At 55.3% G+C, this 25157-nt stretch overlaps 1 protein-coding gene across 1 annotated transcript; it reads right to left on the bottom strand.

The window, feature by feature from the left end:
- Positions 1-5569: 5569 nt before the first annotated feature.
- Positions 5570-20559, bottom strand: LOC144952199 (LIM and senescent cell antigen-like-containing domain protein 1). Its single transcript, XM_078882601.1, has 10 exons — positions 20461-20559; positions 19670-19835; positions 18283-18349; positions 17045-17165; positions 16448-16597; positions 11559-11733; positions 9360-9452; positions 7138-7186; positions 6466-6541; positions 5570-5703 (listed from the first exon to the last, which is right to left on the bottom strand). Exons 1-10 carry the CDS (start codon positions 20556-20558, stop codon positions 5589-5591), a joined length of 1110 nt encoding a protein of 369 aa, XP_078738727.1. The 5' UTR covers position 20559; the 3' UTR covers positions 5570-5588.
- Between the last annotated feature and the right edge of the window lie 4598 nt (positions 20560-25157).

A 25157-nucleotide genomic window follows, 5' to 3' on the forward strand; every position in this document is an offset into this window, starting at 1 on the left:
GTGTGTAGTGTAGTGTGTAGTGTAGTGTGTAGTATAGTGTGTAGTGTAGTGTGTAGTGTAGTGTGTAGTGTAGTATAGTGTGTAGTGTAGTGTGTAGTGTAGTATAGTGTAGTATAGTGTAGTATAGTGTAGTGTGTAGTGTAGTATAGTATAGTGTGTAGTGTAGTGTGTAGTGTAGTGTGTAGTATAGGATAGTGTGTAGTGTAGTGTGTAGTGTAGTGTGTAGTGTAGTATAGTGTAGTGTGTAGTATAGGATAGTGTGTAGTGTAGTGTGTAGTGTAGTGTGTAGTGTAGTATAGTGTATAGTGTGTAGTGTAATGTAGTGTGTAGTATAGTATAGTGTGTAGTGTAGTGTGTAGTGTAGTATAGTGTGTAGTGTAGTGTGTAATGTAGTATAGTGTGTGATGTAGTATGGTGTGTTGTGTAGTGTGGTGTGTAGTATGGTGTGTAGTGTATAGTGTGTTGTGTAGTGTGTAATGTGTTATGTAGTGTGTGGTGTAGTGTAGTGTGTAGTGTAATGTGTAGTGTATAGTGTAGTGTATAGTGTGTAGTGTAGTGTGTTGTGTAGTGTAGTGTATAGTGTTGTGTAGTGTAGTGTGTTATGTCGTGTGTAGTGTGTGGTGTAGTGTAGTGTATAGTGTAGTGTGTAGTGTAGTGTAAGGTGTAGTGTAGTGTGTATTGTAGTGTGTTCTTGAACTTGTTTCACACCGTACACATCCAACCGTGCTGTGTGTGTGTGTTGTGTAGTGTATAGTGTTGTGTAGTGTAAGATGTAGTGTAGTGTGTATTGTAGTGTGTTCTTGAACTTGTTTCACACCGTACACATCCAACCGTGCTGTGTGTGTGTGTTGAATTTCTATCGCACCGCACGTAGTCCACCACCAGCTGCGATGTGGTGGTTCTTGTTGCCCATCACCAACGATCGCTCAATCACGTGGCGACTTCATCATCGTCAGACAAAGGACTCCAAACGCACAGCGATGATGTTGATTCGACATGTGAAGGGAAACCCCAGAGGCCCGGAACAAAAATCAACCGAGAGACACGCAGACTCCAAAAACACAGCAGCAGCAGCAGGCGTCGTCAGGGTCGGGATCGAACCCACGACCTCCTGTACACCAGGCGAGGTAGTCAACATCTCATAGCCACCGTGATGATGATGAGAGAGAGACGCAGACTCCAAATATACAGCAGCGGCAGCAGGCGTCGTGAGGGTCTGGATGGAACCCACGACCTCCTGTACACCAGGCGAGGTAGTCAACATCTCGTAGCCACCGTGTTGATGATGATGATGAGAGAGAGACGCAGACTCCAAATATACAGCAGCAGGCGTCGTGAGGGTCTGGATGGAACCCACGACCTCCTGTAGACCAGGCGAGGTAGTCAACATCTCCTAGCCACCGTGATGATGATGAGAGAGACACGCAAACTCCAAATACACAGCAGCAGGCATCGTCAGGGTCGGGATCGAACCCACGACCTCCTGTGTACCAGGCGAGGTAGTCAACATCTCCCAGCCACCGTGATGATGATGATGAGAGAGAGACGCAGACTCCAAATATACAGCAGCAGGCGTCGTGAGTGTCTGGATGGAACCCACGACCTCCTGTACACCAGGCGAGGTAGTCAACATCTCGTAGCCACCGTGTTGATGATGATGATGAGAGAGAGACGCAGACTCCAAATATACAGCAGCAGGCGTCGTGAGGGTCTGGATGGAACCCACGACCTCCTGTAGACCAGGCGAGGTAGTCAACATCTCCTAGCCACCGTGATGATGATGAGAGAGACACGCAAACTCCAAATACACAGCAGCAGGCATCGTCAGGGTCGGGATCGAACCCACGACCTCCTGTGTACCAGGCGAGGTAGTCAACATCTCCCAGCCACCGTGATGATGATGATGATGAGAGAGAGACGCAGACTCCAAATATACAGCAGCAGGCGTCGTGAGTGTCTGGATGGAACCCACGACCTCCTGTACACCAGGCGAGGTAGTCAACATCTTGTAGCCACCGTGATGATGATGAGAGAGAGACGCAGACTCCAAATACACAGCAGCAGCAGCAGGCGTCCGTGCTCTCTGACTCTTTCGGCGAAGTCACGTGGGTAGAAAGATTAATAAAAGGAACACGACGTCTCGGGCGCAACACAAGCGTCCGTCGTCAGGTGAGAACGATCAGCTGCTGTGGCTTTACAAACCCCTCACCCCCCCCCCCCCGTGACCTCCAGCCACCACTCTACACCCCCCCTCCCCCCTCCCCCCCCGTGACCTCCCCCCCCCGTGACCTCCAGCCACCACTCTACACCCCCCTCCCTCCCCCTCCCCTCCCCTCCCCTCCACCCCCCGTGACCTCCTTCCCCCGTGACCTCCAGCCACCACTCTACACCCCCCTCCCTCCCCCTCCCCTCCCCCCGTGACCTCCTCCCCCCGTGACCTCCCCCCCCCCGTGACCTCCAGCCACCACTCTACACCCCCCCCTCTCCCTCCCTCCTCCCCCCGTGACCTCCCCCCCCGTGACCTCCTCCCCCGTGACCTCCAGCCACCACTCTACACCCCCCTCCCTCCCCCTCCCCTCCACCCCCCGTGACCTCCTCCCCCCGTGACCTCCAGCCACCACTCTACACCCCCCTCCCTCCCCCTCCCCTCCCCCCGTGACCTCCTCCCCCCGTGACCTCCCCCCCGTGACCTCCTCCCCCCGTGACCTCCAGCCACCACTCTACACCCCCCTCCCTCTCCCTCCCCCTCCCCCCGTGCCTCTATAAAGCCACAACAGCTGATCGCTTCGTTCTCACCTGATGACGGTCGCTTGCGTTGCGACCGAAACGTCGTTTTATTTCATTATTTTTCTTCTTCTACCTACGAGACTTTACCGAGAGAACCAGAGACTGTGAGTCTACGTATACGTGAGTGTGTATATGTGTGTGTGTGTTAGATGTGTTAGTGTACCTACAGGGTGCTTCAACAAAAAATGCCGACACTTAAATGGGACCCACGGCTTTTAATGGAAAAAGAACGGATGGTGGTAATGATACAAAAAAAATAGACCATTGGAACCTCCTTTGCCAGTAGCAAAATGTGATCATTTTTTTACACTTTTATCTGGCAATAAAACTGAAAGAAAATAAAAAAAGGCGTCAGTTTTGTTGCCAGATAAAAAGGGTTTAAAAAAAACAATTATCATATAATAATAGACCATAATGCGATGACGAAAGTACCGTTGAAAAGCTTCAAACAAGCTATTCGCCACCGCTGTCACCGCGTGCCTCGAATCTTTTCCCGGTGGTCTTAGCAGAGCCCCGAATCACCACACCCATCGTGGTTTCTGTTGCGAAATCTCAGCAGAAGTGTTCACAGTTTTTTTTTAAGGGCTCTGTATATATATGAGTATATATGTGTGTGTATATATGTGCCGATGACTGGTACCAGCGGTGTCAAGATCGGCCTCAGTGGAGGAGGCTCGTGAAGGACGCTGCTACTGGGCAGTTGGAGGCAGTCGCCCTCCAACAACAACGGAGGGCGGAGGAGCGACGCTCACAACAACGAGCGGAGCGCCGGGTGGATAAAGCACAGCAAGTTGGCACAGTAGGGGGCACAGGTGGTGCATCAGCCAGTCATCTCGGTCATCTCGGTGAGTCGACCCGTGGCACCTGCTGGGTCTGCCCCGTGACCTCCTCCTGCCAGCGGGCGTTCGACACTTCACGTGGTAGCCTCAAGGTGCACATGGCCTGGCACAAGCGTCGTGGTGACGTCACCGCCACTTAGTGGTGAATGGCGGTTGTTGTTGTATATATGTGTGAGTATATATATGTGTTACTATACTAGAGCTTGTACGAGTCCCCTGCATAACTCGGAACGCTCACGCCGCCGTTATAACGAGTACGATAACTACTACTAGTTAGTACTACTACTACTACTACTGATGAGGGGTTGACAGGTATGCATAACCATAATATAGGGTTTTTTTTGGGTTTACATCGCGTAAATAGAAATGTGTCGTTAAACCCGCCACCACCCGACACAGCCAATTAGTAATAATGGGTTTGTCACGGAAACTGAACGTAGCCAATTCGTTACTAGTACAGCACTAACCGGTTGCTGTGTAGTAGTAGGTTTTTACCATTTCAACACAAGCAGTCAAAATGTAAATAAAAAGAAACAACTCTGATAATGTAGGCACTGTCCTTGAAGTTGATTGGTCCACACCCGAGACAGCTTTTCTTAGAGCCTAGTCTCCATTGGTGTTGGACCAGATGACGCCAAAAGGCGCACAACTTAAAAACAGCGCACTATCAGAGTATTGAGAGCTCGGGGTAAAGCATTTACACTATGAGACCTCCTTTACCAGTGGCAAAATATAGTAGTAGGTTTTTACCCTTTCAACTGGCAGTACAGCACTAACCGGTTGCTGTGTGTTGGAGAGTTAAACCCACTACGACATTCACAATTCGTTACTAGTGCAGCACTAACCGGTTGCTGTGTGTTGGAGAGTTAAACCCACTACGACATTTACAATTCGTTACTAGTACAGCACTAACCAGTTGCTGTGTGTTGGAGAGTTAAACCCACTACAACATTTACAATTCGTTACTAGTACAGCACTAACCGGTTGCTGTGTGTTGGAGAGTTAAACCCACTACTACATTTACAATTCGTTACTAGTACAGCACTAACCGGTTGCTGTGTGTTGGAGAGTTAAACCCACTACGACATTCACAATTCGTTACTAGTGCAGCACTAACCGGTTGCTGTGTGTTGGAGAGTTAAACCCACTACAACATTTACAATTCGTATGGGCGCACGCGTCGAGGTCGGATAACTGTGATCCGGGTCCTTTCCGCAAAACACCCCCCTCATCAGCCATCTTGTCGCCCCCCTCGTCAACCATCTTGTCACCCCTCTTGTCAGCCATCTTGTCACCCCTCTTGTAATCCATCTTGTCACCCCCTCGTCAGCCATCTTGTCACCCCCTCGTCAGCCATCTTGTCACCCCTCTTGTAATCCATCTTGTCACCCCCTCGTCAGCCATCTTGTCACCCCTCTTGTAATCCATCTTGTCACCCCCTCGTCAGCCATCTTGTCACCCCTCTTGTCAGCCATCTTGTCGCCCCCCTCGTCAGCCATCTTGTCACCCCCTTGTCAGCCATCTTGTCACCCCTCTCGTCAGCCATCTTGTCACCCCTCTTGTAATCCATCTTGTCACCCCCTCGTCAGCCATCTTGTCACCCCTCTTGTCAGCCATCTTGTCGCCCCCCTCGTCAGCCATCTTGTCACCCCCTTGTCAGCCATCTTGTCACCCCTCTTGTAATCCATCTTGTCACCCCCTCGTCAGCCATCTTGTCACCCCTCTTGTCAGCCATCTTGTCGCCCCCCTCGTCAGCCATCTTGTCACCCCCTTGTCAGCCATCTTGTCACCCCTCTCGTCAGCCATCTTGTCGCCCTGTTCGTCAGCCATCTTGTCACCCCCCTCGTCATCCATCTTGTCGCCCCCCTTGCCCCCTTGTCAGCCATCTTGTCGCCCCCTTTGTCAGCCATCTTGTCGCCCCCCTCGTCATCCATCTTGTCGCCCCCCCTTCCCAACGTCACGTCACTTGCTCACGGCCATGCGCGAGAGGCGCTTGAGGCGTTTCTTCATCTCGAGGGGAAACTTCTCGTAGCAGCGCTTGCACACGGGCTTCATGTCAAACTCCACAAAGCGGTTCCTGCGCAAAGACAAAGATCGCCCCCGCCCCCCCCCACGCGTAAGGCTTCCAAACAGGCTTCACCGGGCTAGTGTTGTGGCGAGGGTTTGCTACGGGTTTATTTGCCACCGGTGTTGCCAGTGACCGTGAGCGGGACTCGAACTCGGGACGCCGGGTTTGGTAAGGTGGTAGCGCTAACCACGAACCACTGTGCTACTGCTACGCACACAAGACAAAGACCCCCCCCCCCCCCCCCGTATAGCCTTAACAGACTGTTGCAGCAAATATGACGGCCGGCACTGTGGCACGTGAGGGGGTGGGTGGCCAACACCACGCCCGGCCACCTTTGTCTCCCCAGTGGCGATGTTTACACACCACATCAGTTAACCTGTGTGAGGCTGTGGGCCTCTGTGTGAGTTCGTGGGCCTCTGTGTGAACCCGTGGGCCTCTGTGTGAGAATGTGGGCCTCTGTGTGAATCTGTAGACTTCTGTGTGAGCATGTGGACCTCTGTGTGAGTCCGTGGGCCTCTGTGTGAATCTGTAGGCCTCTGTGTGAGACTGTGGGCCTCCGTGTCGGCCTGTGGGTCTCTGTGTCGGCCTGTGGACCTCTGTGCGTGGCATCGGCTGGCATGGTGAATGGGCAGGGGGCGCTAGGAATCGCTGGGCAGAGTCAGGAGCTGTTAATTCAACGCCCACCCAGAAGACGGAGCAAGCAAGCTGATGGCGTTTGCTATGATGGTGACGATGTTGATGGCGATGCCGCTGATGACGTGAGGCTCTTACTTGAGCGTGAGCCGGGTGCTACACGTGGAGCAGCAGAAGCAGGAGATGCACCAGGCCTTGTTCAGCGCAGACACCACTGAGACACGCGGAGACACGCGGGGACATTGAAACACGTGGTAGACACGCGGTAGACACATGGGGACACGGAGACATGCAGAGACACCCGAGGACATTGAGACATGCAGAGACACATGGAGAAACATGGGGACACTGAGACACGCAGGGACATTGAGACACCAGAGACACGCGGAGACACACGGTGACATTGAGACACGCAGAGACACGCGCGGGGACGGTGCTGTTGATGGTAGTCACAGTGGTGACGATGATGACGACGATGACGATGGTGATGATGACGACGATGACGATGGTGATGGTGACCATGACGATGACGACGATGATGATGACGATGACAACGATGGTGATGATGACGATGACAATGATGATGACGATGACAATGATGATGATGACGATGGTGATGATGACGATGACGATGGTGATGATAACGATGATGACGATGATGATGACGATGATGACGATGATGACGATGATGATGGTGACGATAACGACGATGATGATAACGACGATGACGACGATGATAATGACGACGATGATGATGACGATAACGACGGTGATGACGACGATGACGATGGTGCTCTGACGCTGGCTCACCATCCCCTCCGATGACGTGGTTGCAGTGGTAGCAGACGTCTCCAAACATCTGTGGGCACACACAACCTCTCACGTGACTAGCCCTCACCCCCCACCCCCCAAAGACAAAGGTTACCTGTGTAGCCTCTAACAGGCTGTGGTAGGAAAGTGCTGTTAGTAGCGAGCAGCACCTATAGACACACAGACAAAGGCCCCCCGTGTAGCCTCTAACAGGCTGTAGGGGCAAGTGCTGTGAGTAGCGAGCGGCAGCTATAGACACACAGACAAAGGTTCCCCGTGTAGCCTCTAACAGACTGTTAGGGAGCAGCAGTGCCTATGCAGGCTGGCACACGAGGGGGTGCGTGGTCAGCACCACGCCCGGCCGCCTTTGTCTTTCCAGTTGCGATGTTTACTACACACTGTACCAAGTACTCATGTCAGGCTGAGTCGACCTAGGGGAGGCACATACTACACTACATTATACACTACTACACTACATACTACTACACTACATTATACTACTACACTACACACTACTACACTACATTATATACTATTACACACTACATACTACTAGACTACATTATATACTATTACTACACTACATTATACACTACTACACTACACTATATACTACACTACATTATACACTACTACACTACATACTACTACACTACACTATACACTACTACACTACATTATACACTACTACACTACATTATACACTACTACACTACATTATACACTACTACACTACATTATACACTACATTATACACCACTACACTAAATTATACACTACTACACTACATTATACACTACTACACCACTACAGTACATACTACTACACTACATTATACACTACTACACTACATTATACACTACATTATACACCACTACACTACATTATACACTACTACACTACATTATACACTACATTATACACCACTACACTACATTATACACTACATTATACACCACTACACTACATTATACACTACTACACTACAGTATACACTACTACACTACATACTACTACAGTACATACTACTACACTACATTATACACCACTACACTACATTATACACTACATTATACACTACATTATACACCACTACACTACATTATACACTACATTAAACACTACATTATACACCACTACACTACATTATACACTACATTATACACCACTACACTACATTATACACTACATTATACACTACTACACTACATTATACACTACATTATACACTACTACACTACATTATACACTACATTATACACCACTACACTACATTATACACTACATTATACACCACTACACTACATTATACACTACATTATACACCACTACACTACATTATACACTACTACACTACATACTACTACAGTACATACTACTACACTACATTATACACTACTACACTACATTATACACTACATTATACACCACTACACTACATTATACACTACATTATACACCACTACACTACATTATACACCACTACACTACATTATACACTACTACACTACATACTACTACAGTACATACTACTACACTACATTATACACCACTACACTACATTATACACTACATTATACACCACTACACTACATTATACACTACTACACTACATACTACTACACCACACTATATCCTACTACACTACATTGTCGCACGGCATCACCTGTAGTGAGTCTCACCTGCAGTCTCACCTGTAGTGTCACCTGTAGTCTCACCTGTAGTGTCACCTGTAGTGTCACCTGTAGTGTCACCTGTAGTCTCACCTGTAGTGTCACCTGTAGTCTCACCTGTAGCGACACACTCACCTGTAGTGTCACCTGTAGTCTCACCTGTAGTGTCACCTGTAGTCTCACCTGTAGTGTCACCTGTAGTCTCACCTGTAGTGTCACCTGTAGTGTCACCTGTAGTCTCACCTGTAGTCTCACCTGTAGCGTCACCTGTAGCCTCACCTGTAGTGTCACCTGTAGTGTCACCTGTAGTCTCACCTGTAGCCTCACCTGTAGCGTCACCTGTAGTCTCACCTGTAGCCTCACCTGTAGTGTCACCTGTAGCCTCACCTGTAGTCTCACCTGTAGTGTCACCTGTAGTCTCACCTGTAGCCTCACCTGTAGCCTCACCTGTAGCCTCACCTGTAGTCTCACCTGTAGTCTCACCTGTAGCCTCACCTGTAGCCTCACCTGTAGCCTCACCTGTAGCCTCACCTGTAGCGACACACTCACCTGGTTGTAGTGCGACTCGCAGTACGCCAGCCCCCTCCGCTCGTAGTGGCGGCTGCCAAAGAACGGCTTCTCACACCTGGCGCACACAAAGTGCTGCACACACGCCGCCAAGGCAAATGCAAAGGTCACCCGCGTGGCCTTCGCAGACCGTCGGGGCAAGTGCAGTCACAGCGAGCAGCAGCAGCAGCGTCTACGAAGGCCGGCAACCGTGGCACTCGAGGGGGTGGGTGGCCAGCGCCACGCCCGGCCGCCTTTGTCTCTCCCCCAGTGGCGATGCATTACTACACACCGCTCCAGGCGCTTACCCATTACCAGAGGTCGCAACCGGGTACCCGATACCCGTACCCTACCCGATACCCGGCTACCCGTACCCAGCCGGGTACAGGTAGCCGTTTGCGACCCTGGTGCGGCCGGGTACGGGTACGGGTAGGCCGTGAGTCACTGGTGAGTCACCGTGATTGTCACTCATTTCCCAACGTCTTGTCTCTTCTCACAATTCAAGTTCCTAGAATCAACCCACCCGCGCCTGCAACGTGGCTTCATCCCAGAGGTCGCAATCGGGTACCCGATACCCGTACCCTACCCGTACCCGGCCGGGTACGGGTAGGGTACGGGTACGGCCGGGTACGGGTAACCGTTTGCGACCCTGGTGCGGCCGGGTACAGGTACGGGTAAGGAATCAAAACCCGTTAGCGACCTCTGCCCATTACGTACCGAGACAAATATCCCCCGCGTAGCCTTCGCAGACTGTCGGGGCAAGTGCTGTGAGCGAGTAGCAGCAGCAGCAGCAGCGTCTATGAAGGCCGGCAACTGTAGTGCATGATGGGGGGGGTGGGTGGCCAGCGCCACGCCCGGCCGCCTTTGTCTCCCCAGTGGCGATGCTTTACTACACACCGCTACACCAGGCACTCAGTTGAGGCTGAGTCGACCTAGTGGCCGGCTCAGTCAGGCGGCAGGGACGTCGCTCCGAATGCATCGCGGCTCGGAGTTCTCACGGTCACAGATGTGAAAGTCGTTGTTTTGTTTTTTGTTTAAACTGCGGACGCGTCGCTACGGCCATGGTGCAAACGGAGGGGGAGTCACTGTGGACTCCATCGCCACCACCGTCACCACCGCCACCGTCACCGTCACCACCACCACCGTCACCACCACCACTGCCAGCACCGTCACCACCACCACCGTCCCCACCGCCACCGTCACCACCGCCACCGTCACCACCACCACTGCCAGCACCGTCACCACCACCACCGTCACCACCGCCACTGCCAGCACCGTCACCACCACCACCGTCACCACCGCCACCACCGCCACCGTCACCACCGCCACCGTCACCACCGCCACCGTCACCACCACCACTGCCAGCACCGTCACCACCGCCACCGTCCCCACCGCCACCGTCACCACCGCCACCGTCACCACCGCCACTGCCAGCACCGTCACCACCACCACCGTCCCCACCGCCACCGTCACCGCCACAACCATCACCGCCACCACCGTCACCACCGTCCCCACCGCTACTGTCACCGCCACCGCCACCACCAACCACTGCCGCTACCGTCACCACCACCACCGCTACCATCACTGCCACTACTACGTCGCCACCACTGCCACCACCATCACCACCACCATCACCACCACCATCACCACCACCATCACCACCACCATCACCACCACCATCACCACCACCATCACCACCACCATCACCACCACCATCACCACCACCAGTGCCGGCCCGAGCCTCTTGGGGGCCCTAAGCAGAATTTGATTTGGGGGCCCCCCTCCCAACATCCGTGAGCCGTGACAAAGCAGCAGTTGTCGACAGAATTTTCTTGTCTTGAATCATTTATTCATTCATTCATTAATTCATTTATATCACTTGTTTAAGTTATTTAATTGTAAAAAAAAAAACGATTCGGGGGCCCCCTGGTGGCCAGGGGGCCCCAAGCAGCCGCTTAGTTCGCTTATGCCTCGGGCCGGCCCTGACCACCACCATCACCACCACCGCTACCGTCACCACCACCACCACCGCTACCATCACCACCACCACCACCACTACCACCGCTACTGTCACCACCACTGCTACGTCACCACCACTGCCACTGCTACTGCTACCGCCACCGTTACCGTCGCCACCACCTCCACCACCACCACCACCACCGCCACCACCCACCTCCACCACCACCCACCACCACCACCCACCTCCACGTGCCACTGCTTGCCCAGCGCGTTGACGACTCGCTCCTCCACGGGCCTGCGGCAGGCGGCACAGATGGGCACGGCGCTCTTGTCGTGGCACGGCAGGCACAGCAGCAGCGGCGGCAGCCCTGTGGTGACGCCGGGAGTCTCACGCGCCGCACCGGCACTCAGCTCCTTGCTGCCGGGAGGAGGAGATCCAAACTCACCACCACCGCCGCTCACCAACAGCACTCGCCGCCACCGCTCACCACCACCGCTGCCACTCGCCACCGCCACCGCAACTCGCCACCGCCACCGCAACTCACCACCACCGCCACTCACCACCGCCACCGCAACTCGCCACCACCGCTCACCACCGCCGCTCAGCACTGCCACTGCCACTCACCACCACCACCGCTCACCACCAGCACAGCCACTCACCGCCACCACCGCCGCTCACCATCCACCGCCACTCACCACCACCACCGCCGCTCACCACCAGCACCACCGCTCACCACCACCACCGCTCACCACCACCGCCGCTCACCAACACCCCCACTCACCACCACTACGGCCACTCACCGCCACCACCGCTCACCATCCACCGCTACCGCCACTCACCGCCACCAGCCCCACTCACCGCCACCAGCCCCACTCACCGCCAACACCCCCACTCACCACCGCCACTCACCGCCACCACCGCTCACCATCCATCGCTCACCACCGCCACCGCCCATCGCCACCACTGCTCACCACCGCCACTCACCACCACCACCCCCACTCACCACCATCGCCACCATTTCCACCACCACCACTACCACTACCTCCATCACCAACATCTCCACCACCACCACCCCCACTCACCACCATCGCCACCACCACCCCACACACGCAGACGCGTAGACGTCAAGCTGACGGTGGTGGTGGTGGTGGTAGAGGAGGTGGTGGTGGAGCTGGTGGTGGAGATGGTGACGATGGTGGTGGTGGTGAGTGGCGGTGGTGGTGAGTGAGCGGTACACACACACACGTGTAGGTGTGTGTGTGTAGGTGTGTGTGTGTGTAGGTGTGTATGTGTAGGTGTGTGTGTGTAGGTGTAGGTGTGTGTGTGTAGGTGTGTGTGTGTAGGTGTAGGTGTGTGTGTGTAGGTGTGTGTGTGTAGGTGTAGGTGTGTGTGTGTAGGTGTGTGTGTGTAGGTGTAGGTGTGTGTGTAGGTGTGTGTGTAGGTGTGTGTGTGGCATTGAAGTCACCCAACAAGATGACTCTGTCCCGAGTGGCCACTTTAGCCAGCACCTGTGACAGGAGGTCATAGAAAGCGTCCGACTCATCGGCTTTGCCTGCATCCCTCCACAGATGTTCGTCTTCGGTGGGGGCATAAGTAACCACGACCACCACTCCTCGCCTCTGATTGATGGGAAGGCGAGCCCAAAGTATCCTGGGGCTTACAGCTTCCCACACCTCACCGCCACGCTCCCACGCCCCCTTCATTCTTTTGTTCAGAAGAAGAGCCACACCCTGTTGTTTGGCAGTCTCCTGCCCCGAGTAGAGGACTGTCCACCCCTCATGGTGGCAGGAGCCAGAACCGGTCCACCGGACCTCCTGAATGCCACAGAGATCCAGGCGGTACCGGTCCAGCTCCCGACAGAGGAGTGGCAGCCTCTCCTCCGCAGTGAGCGTTCGAACATTCCACGTGGCCATCCGCAATGGTTTTTCGTTGTTTCTGGAGGAGCCCCGAGGGTTAAAATTCAATCTCCTGGCTCCGCCAAATGGGGTTTGGCCAGGAGACGTCATAAAAGCCTGACCCCCCGGGGCCTCCGGCACAAGCTTATTAATTACAGGTTTATATTTAATTCGTAGTTTAGTGGTGGTTAATTGAAGGTGGAGGGGTTACCAGCCCCTCGCACCCGTCCAGAGCCCCCGTTTAGCCACTGTGGTGGTCACAGACGCCATGAGGGGAGAGGCCAATGGGCATTGGCCCTCCCCCCACAGCACTGCCCACGACAGTGTTGCCCGTCCGGCACCGCGAGGAGGTAGGAGGTTGTTTTGCCGGGCCAGATCAGCTCAATAATAACGGTAGGAGGCTGCTAGATTTTTGTGCAGCCCATGGGCTTGTAATTACTAACACGCTCTTCCGGCATCGGCGCATCCACACAACATCATGGATGCATGCCGGGTCCAAGCAAGAACATCTGCTGGACTACGTAGTGACGGACCAGCGGATGCGAGCCCATGTCCTTGACACCAGGACCTACCGTGGAGCTGATCTGCCCTCTGACCATCGACTAGTCATCTGTAAGATGCGCCTGCCATTCTTCCACTCCGGTGGTGGGTGTACACCCAGGATCCCATTCCAACCAAAAGTGGCCTGGTCTAAGTTAGCTGATGAAAGTTGCAAGCGAGAATTTCATCATCGCTTGCAGCTGGGGTTGGCATCGTCCCCCACTCCACCTGATGTCGAGGGTAAATGGGCGAGGTTTAAGACTGTGACTCATGCAGCTGCAATGGCTGCTTTGGGTACGCGGTCCAGACCTCCCCGGGAACCCTGGCTGACGGAGGAGGTGTTCAGGTTAATTGAGAAAAAGCGACAGGCCCACTCTCATCGCCTACAGCATCCCACGTCAGAGAATGAGGAGGTTTACCGCAGTCTTCGCTCGGAGGTTCGGAGAGCCGTGAGGCGCTGTAAGGATGGGTGGTGGTCGCGGGTTGCTGAGGAGATGGAGTCTTCCTCAGTAGCCCGCGATCACAAATCACTCGTTAACTCCATCAAAAAAGTAACCTGTAGCGCCACACCTATTACCATCATTAGAGGAAAAAACGGTGATCCAATCTCCGACCCCCAGGAACAGGTTTGCAGATTTGCTGAGCATTTCTGTGAGGTCCTGGGGGAGGGAAAATCTCTCAGCCAGGAAAACATCATGGCACAAAGTGGGGATAACCCTGCTGAGGCTGCGGTGCCTCAAATATTGGAAGAGGTCACCCCCTGTGAGTGGCTGGCTGAGGTACCGGCTGTTGAGGAAGTACTGAGGGCGATCCGGAGTCTGAGACCAGGGAAGGCACCGGGCAGAGATGATCTCCCAGGCGAAATGCTGAGGGAGGGTGGCGTTTGTGCACAGACTGCCCTATATGACATCATAACAACAGTCTGGACCACTGGACGGGTTCCGCAGGACTGGAAGGATGCCCTGGTGGTCCCCCTCTTTAAGAAGGGGGACCGTACCGACTGTAACAACTACAGGGGCATCTCACTCCTCAGTGTGCCGGGTAAGGTCCTGGCAAGGATTATTCAACATCGCCTTGCTAGGCACGCTGAGGAGAGGCTTGCGGAGCCCCAATGCGGTTTCAGGAAAGGGCGGTCCTGCACAGATGCCATATTTTCTGTCCGTCTGCTCCAGCAGAGGTGTAGGGAATTTCAAAAAGACCTACATCTCTGCTTTATTGACCTGGTCCAAGCCTATGATACCATCAGTAGGACTGGGCTCTGGGTTGTTCTTCGTGCTTTCGGAGTCCCTGACCCTCTGCTCACGATCATTAAGGACCTTCATGATGGTGAGCGGGCCCGGGTAAAACTACGTGGCCGGGAGTCGGAGCCTTTCCCTGTACACCTTGGGGTGCGACAGGGATGTCCTCTGGCTCCCACATTATTTAACATCTATTTCGACTGCGTAGTTCGTGAAGCCTTCAAAAGCTGTATCGGGGGAATTACCATTTGGTACAGATATAATGGGAGGCTGATCGACGCCCGGGTGCGATCAAGGGATGGCTCCCTATTGGTCAACCACGTTATGTATGCCGATGATTTGGTAATAGCTGCTCATTCAGAAGAGGAGTTGGAGACGCTGCTGCTGAGACTGGAGTGTGCCACCAAGAGGTGGGGCCTTACCATCAGCCCCACCAAAACTAAGCACCTGCCTGGGTATTTTGTACCATCGGGCACTCCACCCCCACAACTCCCAATCGGTGATGGGGCAGTTGTGGAGAGAGTGGAGAGTTTCCCATACCTGGGCAGTGTGCTTATGACCGGCTCCAGTTTATCAGCAGAGGTCTCACTCCGAATCAGTCGAGCGGCAATATCTTTTCATCGGTTGCGTAACGCTGTGTGGAAGCTACCTGGTCTGTCGCTCCGCACGAAGCTTCAGGTCTTCTCGGCCACGGTCATTCCCTCCCTTCTCTACGCTTGCGAAACGTGGACCCCCCTAGTGGAGCATCTTCGCCGGTTGGAAACATTTAGGCTGGCCTGCCTACGATCCATCCTGGGTTTAACCAGGCTGGATTGTGTGAGGAGCTCACAAGTCCTTGAAAGATCTGGGCAAAGTCCCATCAGTGAGCTCCTCCGGCAGGCAAGGCTGCGTTGGCTGGGTCATGTAGCCCGCATGCCCAGCCACCGCATGCCTAAACAGCTTTTGTTCGGCCGGATCGAGGGGGCTAAACGGGCGCGGCACGGGCTAGAGAAGAGATGGAGTGATGTGGTACAGGAGGACGTGGAGCTGAGTGGACTTGCCGATGACTGGTACCAGCGGTGTCAAGATCGGCCTCAGTGGAGGAGGCTCGTGAAGGACGCTACTGGGCAGTTGGAGGCAGTCGCCCTCCAACAACAACGGAGGGCGGAGGAGCGACGCTCACAACAACGAGCGGAGCGCCGGGTGGCTAAAGCACAGCAAGTTGGCACAGTAGGGGGCACAGGTGGTGGATCAGCCAGTCATCTCGGTCATCTCGGTCAGTCGACCCGTGGCACCTGGGTCTGCCCCGTGACCTCCTGCCAGCGGGCGTTCGACACTTCACGTGGCCTCAGGGTGCACATGGCCTGGCACAAGCGTCGTGGTGACGTCACCGCCACTTAGTGGCGAATGGCGGTTGTTGTTGTTGTTGTTGTATGTGTGTGTGTCGGTGTGTGTGTAGGTGTGTGTGTGTATGCTCACCCACACTGGGAGCAGTTAAAGTGGTGAGCGTGGTGAGGCTCTCCGCCCACCAGGAGGGGTTCCTCGTCGATGGAGTGCTGGCAGCGGTGGCAGCGGTGGCGCTGGGAGCGGCGCCACCGCTGCTCATCACCACACGCGTGGCACAGGTTGCTGGGAGCGGCGAGACCACCCGAACACACACATACACACACATATACGTATACACACACATATATATACATAGCGAGTGGGAAGCGAGTGGGGAGCGAGTGGGAAGCGAGTGGGGAGCGAGTGGGGAGCGAGTGGGGAGCGAGTGGGGAGCGAGTGGGGAGCGAGTGGGGAGCGAGTGGGGAGCGAGTGGGGAGCGAGTGGGGAGCGAGTGGGGAGCGAGTGGGGAGCGAGTGGTGAGCGAGTGGGGAGCGAGTGGGGAGCGAGTGGGGAGCGAGTGGGGAGCGAGTGGGGAGCGAGTGGGGAGCGAGTGGGGAGCGAGTGGTGAGCGAGTGGGGAGCGAGTGGGGAGCGAGTGGGGAGCGAGTGGGGAGCGAGTGGGGAGCGAGTGGGGAGCGAGTGGGGAGCGAGTGGGAAGCGAGTGGGAAGCGAGCTGGAAGCGTGCTCCCACCTGCCGTCGGCGCGCACGAACCCGGCGTCCGCCAGCGGGGAGCGGCAGCGCCGGCAGGAGAAGCAGGCCGGGTGCCAGGCGCTGCCCGCTGCACGAATCACGCGACCCGCGATGAACTCCCCTGCGGCGGCGGCAATAGCGACGTCGTTAGAGTCACGTGATCATAACAATGGCGTCGTCGTAGTCACGTGATCATAACAATGGCGTCGTTAGAGTCACGTGATCATACCAATGGCGTCGTCGTAGTCACGTGATCATAACAATGGTGCCGTCAGTTACGTGGTCATAACAATGGCGTCGTCATAGTCACGTGATCATAACAATGGCGACGTCGTTAGTCACGTGATCATAACAATGGCGTCGTCAGAGTCACGTGATCATAACATTGTTTGTGGCGTCTTTAATAACAGTGTGGTAATAACAATGTTTACTGCGTTGTCTTTAATAACAGAGTGGTAATAACATTGTTACTGCGTTGTCTTTAAAGGCCTACACCAGCGACAGAAGCCTTCTGCATGGCCCAGTCTCACCGCCACAGGGCGGACAGCACCAGGGCCAAGCCACTCTCGGGGCATCCACAGATCGAGGTGACGGGAGGAGCTGCAACACGGGACACCGTTCTTGCCGGTGAGGCCCCGTGTCTCCCCGTGTCTCCCAGTGAGACCCCGTGTCTCCCCGTGTTTACCCGTGTCTCCCCGTGTGTTACCGTGTGTCCGTGTGTGTCACCGTCTCTCCCCGTGTGTCACCGTGTCTCCCAGTGTGTCTCCCCGTGTCTCCTCGTGTCTCCCCGTGTGTTACCGTGTCTCCCCGTGTCTCACCGTGTCTCCCCGTGTGTCACCGTTTTATCCCCGTGTCTCACCGTGTCTCCCCGTGTGTCACCGTGTCTCCCAGTGTGTGTCCATGTCTCCCCGTGTCTCTCCGTGTCTCCCAGTGTGTCACCGTGTCTCTCTGTGTCTCCCCGTGTGTCCCCGTGTATCACCGTGTCTCCCCGTGTCTCCCCGTGTCTATCCATGTCTCCCCGTGTCTCCCAGTGTGTCACCGTGTCTCTCCGTGTGACCCCGTGTCTCTCCGTGTCTCCCCGTGTGTCCCCGTATCTCCCGTGTCTCCCCGTGTCTACGCCGTGTCTCCCTGTGTCTCTCTGTGTCTCCCCGTGTCCCCCCCCCCGTGTCTCCCAGTGAGACCCCGTGTCTCCACGTGTCTCCCTGTGTGTCCCCGTGTCTCCCCGTGTCTCTCCGTACCGCACTCTCCGCAGCACGGAGCAAAGAGCATTTGGAAATCGTGCTCACAGTATCGCCTCCCCTCGAACTGCACCGCACAGACACCGCACAGACACCACAAAGACACCGCAGATACACCACACAGACACCGCAGATACACCACACAGACACCGCAGATACACCACACAGACACCACACAGACACCGCAGATACACCACACAGACAAACATTATTGAAACAGAAATGGATGTCCCCCGTGTCTCCCCGTATGTCCTCGTGTCTCTCTCCGTGTCCCTCCTCGCCATCTCTCTCCCCATGTCTCCCCCCGTCTCTATCCCCGCGTCTCTCCGTGTCTCCCAACGTCTCCCCGTGTCTCTCCCCGTGTCTCCCAGTGTCTCTCCCCGCGTCTCCCAGTGTCTCTCCCCGCGTCTCTCCCCGTGTCTCTCCCCGCGTCTCTCCCCGTGTCTCTCCCCGCGTCTCACCCTATGTCTCCTCATGTCTCCCCATGTCTCCCCGTGTCTCTCCCCATGTCTCCCAGTGTCTCTCCCTGCGTCTCTGCGTCTCTCCCCGTATCTCTCCCAGTGTCTCTCCCCGCGTCTCCCAGTGTCTCTCCCCGCGTCTCTCCCCGCGTCTCTCCCCGCGTCTCTCCCCGCGTCTCTCCCCGCGTCTCTCCCCGCGTCTCTCCCCGCGTCTCTCCCCGCGTCTCTCCCCGCGTCTCTCCCCGCGTATCCCCGTGTCTCTCCCCGTGTCTCTCCCCGCGTCTCTCCCCGCGTATCCCCGTGTCTCTCCCCGTGTCTCTCCCCGCGTCTCTCCCCGCGTCTCTCCCCGCGTATCCCCGTGTCTCTCCCCGTGTCTCTCCCCGCGTCTCTCCCCGCGTCTCTCCCCGCGTATCCCCGTGTCTCTCCCCGTGTCTCTCCCCGCGTCTCTCCCCGCGTCTCTCCCCGCGTATCCCCGTGTCTCTCCCCGTGTCTCTCCCCGCGTCTCTCCCCGCGTCTCTCCCCGCGTCTCTCCCCGCGTATCCCCGTGTCTCTCCCCGTGTCTCTCCCCGCGTCTCTCCCCGCGTCTCTCCCCGCGTATCCCCGTGTCTCTCCCCGTGTCTCTCCCCGCGTCTCTCCCCGCGTCTCTCCCCGCGTATCCCCGTGTCTCTCCCCGTGTCTCTCCCCGCGTCTCTCCCCGCGTCTCTCCCCGTGTCTCTCCAAGTGTCTCTCCCTGCGTCTCTGCGTGTCTCTCCCCGCGTCTCTCCCCGTGTCTCTCCCCGCGTATCCCCGTGTCTCTCCCCGCGTCTCTCCCCGTGTCTCTCTCCGTCTCTCCCCCCGCCCCCACGTGACCCCCACGCCCCCCCCCCCCCCGCGTGACCTCCCCCCCCCCCCCGCGTGACCTCCCCCCCCCCCCCCCATCACGGCGTGACCTCGTAGAAGAGTCCGTCTGGGAAGGTCTGGAAGCACTGGGCACACACGAAGCAGCGGGGGTGGAAGAGGCGCCCCATGGACGCCACGAGTGGAGAGGCCGGATCCAGTGGCAGGGAGCACAACCCACACGCAGCAGCAGCAGCAGCAGACCCTGGGGGTCCTCCACTGGACACGGGGGGGAGGGGGGTATGGGGGGGGGGGCACGGTGAAATATGGAGGGTGGGGGGACATGGGGGAGACGTGGGGGAGATGTGGGAGATATGGGGGAGACACGGGGTGGAGACACGGGGGGGAGACACAGGGGGGGAGACACGGGGGGGGGGGAGACACGGGGGGGAGACACGGAGGAGGAGACACGGGGGGGGGGGAGACACGGGGGGGGGGAGACACGGGGGGGGGGGGGGAGACACGGGGGGGAGACACGGAGGAGGAGACACGGGGGGGGGGGGAGACACGGGGGGGGGGAGACACGGGGGGGGGGGGGAGACACGGGGGGGGGAGACACGGGGGGGGGACACGGGGGGGGGGGGGAGACACGGAGGGGGGGGGGGACACGGGGGGGGGGGAGACACGGGGGGGGGGACACGGGGGGGGGGGAGACACGGAGGGGGGGGGACACGGTGGGGACGTAGAGACATGGGGAGATGCACAGAGATAAGAAACAGACACAGGTGAGAGACACAGACACAGCTGAGACACACACAGAGACACAGGTGAGACAGAGACACACACAAACACAGGTGAGAGAGACAGAGGCTCAGGTGAGACACAGGTGAGTGTGAGCTCTCACACGAGGCTGGGCCGCTCCTCCACCACATCGCCGTGTTTGTGTCTCCTCCGGTACAGGAGGGAACTCTCCAGCTCCTGTAGCTGTGGAGGGGCAGCCATGTTCACCACACCTGCCCTGCACAGGTGACACACACACACACACAGGTGACACACACACACACACAGCTGAGACACACACACACAGCTGAGACACACACACAGCTGAGACACACACACACAGCTGAGACACACACACAGCTGAGACACACACACACAGCTGAGACACACACACAGCTGACACACACACAGCCGACACACACACACAGCCGAGACACACACACAGCTGAGACACACACACAGCTGAGACACACACACAGCTGACACACACACACAGCTGAGACACACACACAGCCGAGACACACACACAGCTGAGACACACACACAGCTGAGACACACACACAGCCGAGACACACACACAGCTGACACACACACAGCTGAGACACACACACAGCTGAGACACACAAACAGCTGAGACACACACACAGCTGAGACACACACACAGCTGACACACACACACAGCTGACACACACACACAGCCGAGACACACACACAGCCGAGACACACACACAGCTGAGATGCAAACAACAACAACAACCGCCATTCGTGACATCACCACGACGCCTGTGCCAGGCTAGGTGCACGTTGAGGCCACGTGAAGTGTCGAACGCCCGCTGGCAGGAGGTCACGGGACAGACCCAGCAGGTGCCATGGATCAACCGACTGAGATGAGTGGCCGATGCACCACCTGTGCCCCCTACTGTGCCAGGCTAGGTGTACCAGGAGGTCACGGGGCAGACCCAGCAGGTGCCACGGGTCGACTGATTGAGACGAGTGGCTGATGCACCACCTGTGCCCCCTACTGTGCCAGGCTAGGTGTACCAGGAGGTCACGGGGCATACCCAGCAGGTGCCACGGGTCGACTGATTGAGACGAGTGGCTGATGCGCCACCTGTGCCCCCTGCTGTGCCAACTTGCTGTGCTTTAGCCACCGGGCGCTCCGCCCGTTGTTGACAGACCAGGTAGCTTCCACGCAGCGTTATGCAACCGATGAAAAGATAATGCCGCTCGACTGATTCGGAGCGAGAACTCTGCTGTCAAACCAGAGCCGGTCATGAGCACACTGCCCAGGTATGGGAAACTCTCCACTCTCTCCACAACTGCCCATCACCAATTGTGAGTTGTGTGGGTGGAGTGTCCGATGGTACAAAATACCCAGGCAGGTGCTTCGCTTAGGTGAGGCTGATGGTAAGGCACCACCTTTTAGTGGCAAGCTCCAGGTTCAGCAGCAGTGCCTCCAATTCCTCCTCTGAGTGACCAGCAATTACCAGATCATCGGTATACATAACGTGGTTGAGCAATAGGGAGCCATCCCTTGATCGCACCCGGGCATCGATCTGGCTGAAAAAGATGTTAAATAACGTGGGAGCCAGAGGACATCCCTGTCGCACCCCAAGGTGTACAGGGAAAGGCTCTGACTCCCGGCCACGTAGTTTCACCCGGGCCCGCTCACCATCATGAAGGTCCTTAATGATCGTGAGCAGAGGGTCAGGGACTCCGAAAGCACGAAGAACAACCCAGAGCCCAGGCCTACTGATGGTATCACAGGCCTTGACCAGGTCAATAAAGCAGAGATGTAGGTCTTGTTGGAATTCCCTACACCTCTGCTGTAGCAGACGGACAGAAAATATGGCATCTGTGCAGGACCGCCCTTTCCTGAAACCGCATTGGGGCTCCGCAAGCCTCTCCTCAGCGTGCCTGGCAAGGCGATGCTGAATAATCCTTGCCAGGACCTTTCCCGGCACATTGAGGAGTGAGATGCCCCTGTAGTTGTTACAGTCTGTGCGGTCCCCCTTTTTAAAGAGGGGGACCCACCAGGGCATCCTTCCAATTCTGTGGAACCCGTCCAGTGGTCCAGACTGTTATTATGATGTCATATAGGGCAGTTTATGCACAAACGCCACCCTCCCTCAGCATTTCGCTTGGGAGATAATCTCTGCCCGGTACCTTTCCTGGTCTCAGACTCTGGATCGCCTTCAGTACTTCCTCAACAAATGGCACCTCAGCCAGCCACTCACAGGGGGTGACTTTCTTCCAATGTTTGAGACACCGCAGCCTCAGCAGGGTAATTCCCACTTTGCCCCACGATGTTTTCCAGGCTGAGGGATTTCCCCTCCCCCATGTTCTCACAGAAATGCTCAGCAAATCTGCAAACCTGTTCCTGGGGGTCGGAGATTAAATCAACTTTCTTTCCCCTAATGATGGTAATAGGTGTGGCGCTGCAAATTACTTTTTTTTTATGGAATTAAAGAGCGATTTGTGATCGCGGGCCACTGAGGCAGACTCCATCTCCTCAGCAACCCGCAACCACCACCCATCCCTGCAGCGCCTCAAGGCTCTCCGAACCCCCGAGCGAAGGCTGCGGTAAGCCTCCTCATTCTCCGACGTGGGATGCTGTAGCCGATGAAGAGTGGGCCTGTCGCTTTTTCTCAACCATCCTGAACACCTCCTCTGTCAGCCAGGGTCTCTGGGGAGGTCTGGACCGCGTACCCAACGCAGCCATTGCAGCTGCATGAGCCACAGTCCTAAACCTCGTCCAATTCCCCTCTCTGCCTTAACTCCCCTTCCTTGTCGGACTGTAAGACAAAGGTTGCAAATGGGTTTTGATTCCTTACCCGTACCCGGCCGCACCAGGGTCGCAAACGGGTACCCGTACCCTACCCGATATCCGGCTACCCGTACCCGGCCGGGTATCGGGTATGGTACGGGTACCCGATTGCGACCTCTGGGATGAAGCCGTGTTGCAGGCGCGGGTGGGTTGATTCTAGGAACTTGAATTGTGAGAAGAGACAAGACGTTGGGAAATGAGTGACAAACGGTTAGTCACCAGTGACTCACAGTCTACCCGTACTCGGCCGCACCAGGGTCGCAAACGGCTACCCGTACCCGGCCGGGTACGGGTAGCCAGGTATCGGGTAGGGTACGGGTATCGGGTACCCAGTTGCGACCTCTGCTGTAAGATCAGCCGGGACAGCTGGGTTTTTTTTTCACGGGGGTGAGGGAGGGGTGATGTAGTGTAATAACGCCGGCGGCTGACGGGAAAGTGGTAATGTCAGCAGGGGGCAGTACACGCGTCAGCAGCAGGAGATCGAAGGAGGAAGCCCAGGAAGGCGTCGATCTGGAAGCCCGAGAAGCTGATGGTAATGTTCTAGCAAAGGGGGCGTGGCTAAGGGCGGGGCGAGGCCACGCCAGGAGGATAAAAGGAGGGTCCCGGGACGGGGGCTTGGGGCTGTCGCAGGAAGTGGATTCCCTCGCCGTGTCCACGGTTCGTCACCTTCGTCGCAGCCATCTCGACCACCTTACACTACACTACTATACACTACATTCACTACACTACACTATACACTACTATACACTACTATACACTACACTACTATACACTACACTACTATATACTACATTCACTACACTACACTATACACTACACTACTATACACTACATTCACTACACTACACTATACACTACACTACTATACACTACACTACTATACACTACACTACACACACTACACTACTATATACTACATTCACTACACTACACTATACACTACACTACTATATACTACATTCACTACACTACACTATACACTACACTACTATACACTACACTCACTACACTATACACTACACTATACACTACATTCACTACACTAAACTACTATACACTTCACGATATACACTACACTACTATACACTACACTATACACTACACTATACACTACACTACTATACACTACACTACACACACTACACTACTATACACTACTATACACTGCACTATACACTACACTATACACTACACGACTATACACTACACTATACACTGCACTATACACTACACTACACACTACACTACTATACACTACACTATACACTACACTACTATACACTACACTACTATACACTACACTATACACTATATACTACACTATACACCACTATACACTACACTATACACTATATACTACACTATACACCACTATACACTACACTACTATACACTATACACTACACTACTATACACTACACTACTATACACTACACTATACACTACACTACTATACACTACACTATACACTGCACTATACACTACACTATGCACTACACTATACACTACTATACACTACACTATACACTACTACACTACACTATACACTACTACACTACATTATACACTACTACACTACATTATACACTACTACACTATACACTACTATACCCTACACTATACACTACTATACACTACACTATACACTACTAAACGATACATTACTATACACTACACTATACACTACTATACACTACACTATACACTACTACACACTACCCTACTATAAGCTCAAAGAGTCCCACGTTAGTAGCAGCTATAGACACACAGACAAAGGTCCCCCGTGTAGCCTCTAACAGGATGTAGGGGCAAGTGCTGCGAGTAGCGAGCAGCAGCTATAGACACACAGACAAAGGTCCCCCGTGTAGCCTCTAACAGGATGTAGGGGCAAGTGCTGTTAGTAGCGAGCAGCACCTGTGAAGGCTACCGGCGCTGTGGCACACGAGGGGGTGGGGTGGCCAGCACCACGCCCGGCCGCCTTTGTCTCCCCAGTT

The sequence above is a fragment of the Lampetra fluviatilis genome, chromosome 66, assembly GCF_964198595.1.
Source record: "Lampetra fluviatilis chromosome 66, kcLamFluv1.1, whole genome shotgun sequence".
Classification (NCBI taxonomy): Eukaryota; Metazoa; Chordata; class Hyperoartia; order Petromyzontiformes; family Petromyzontidae; genus Lampetra; species Lampetra fluviatilis.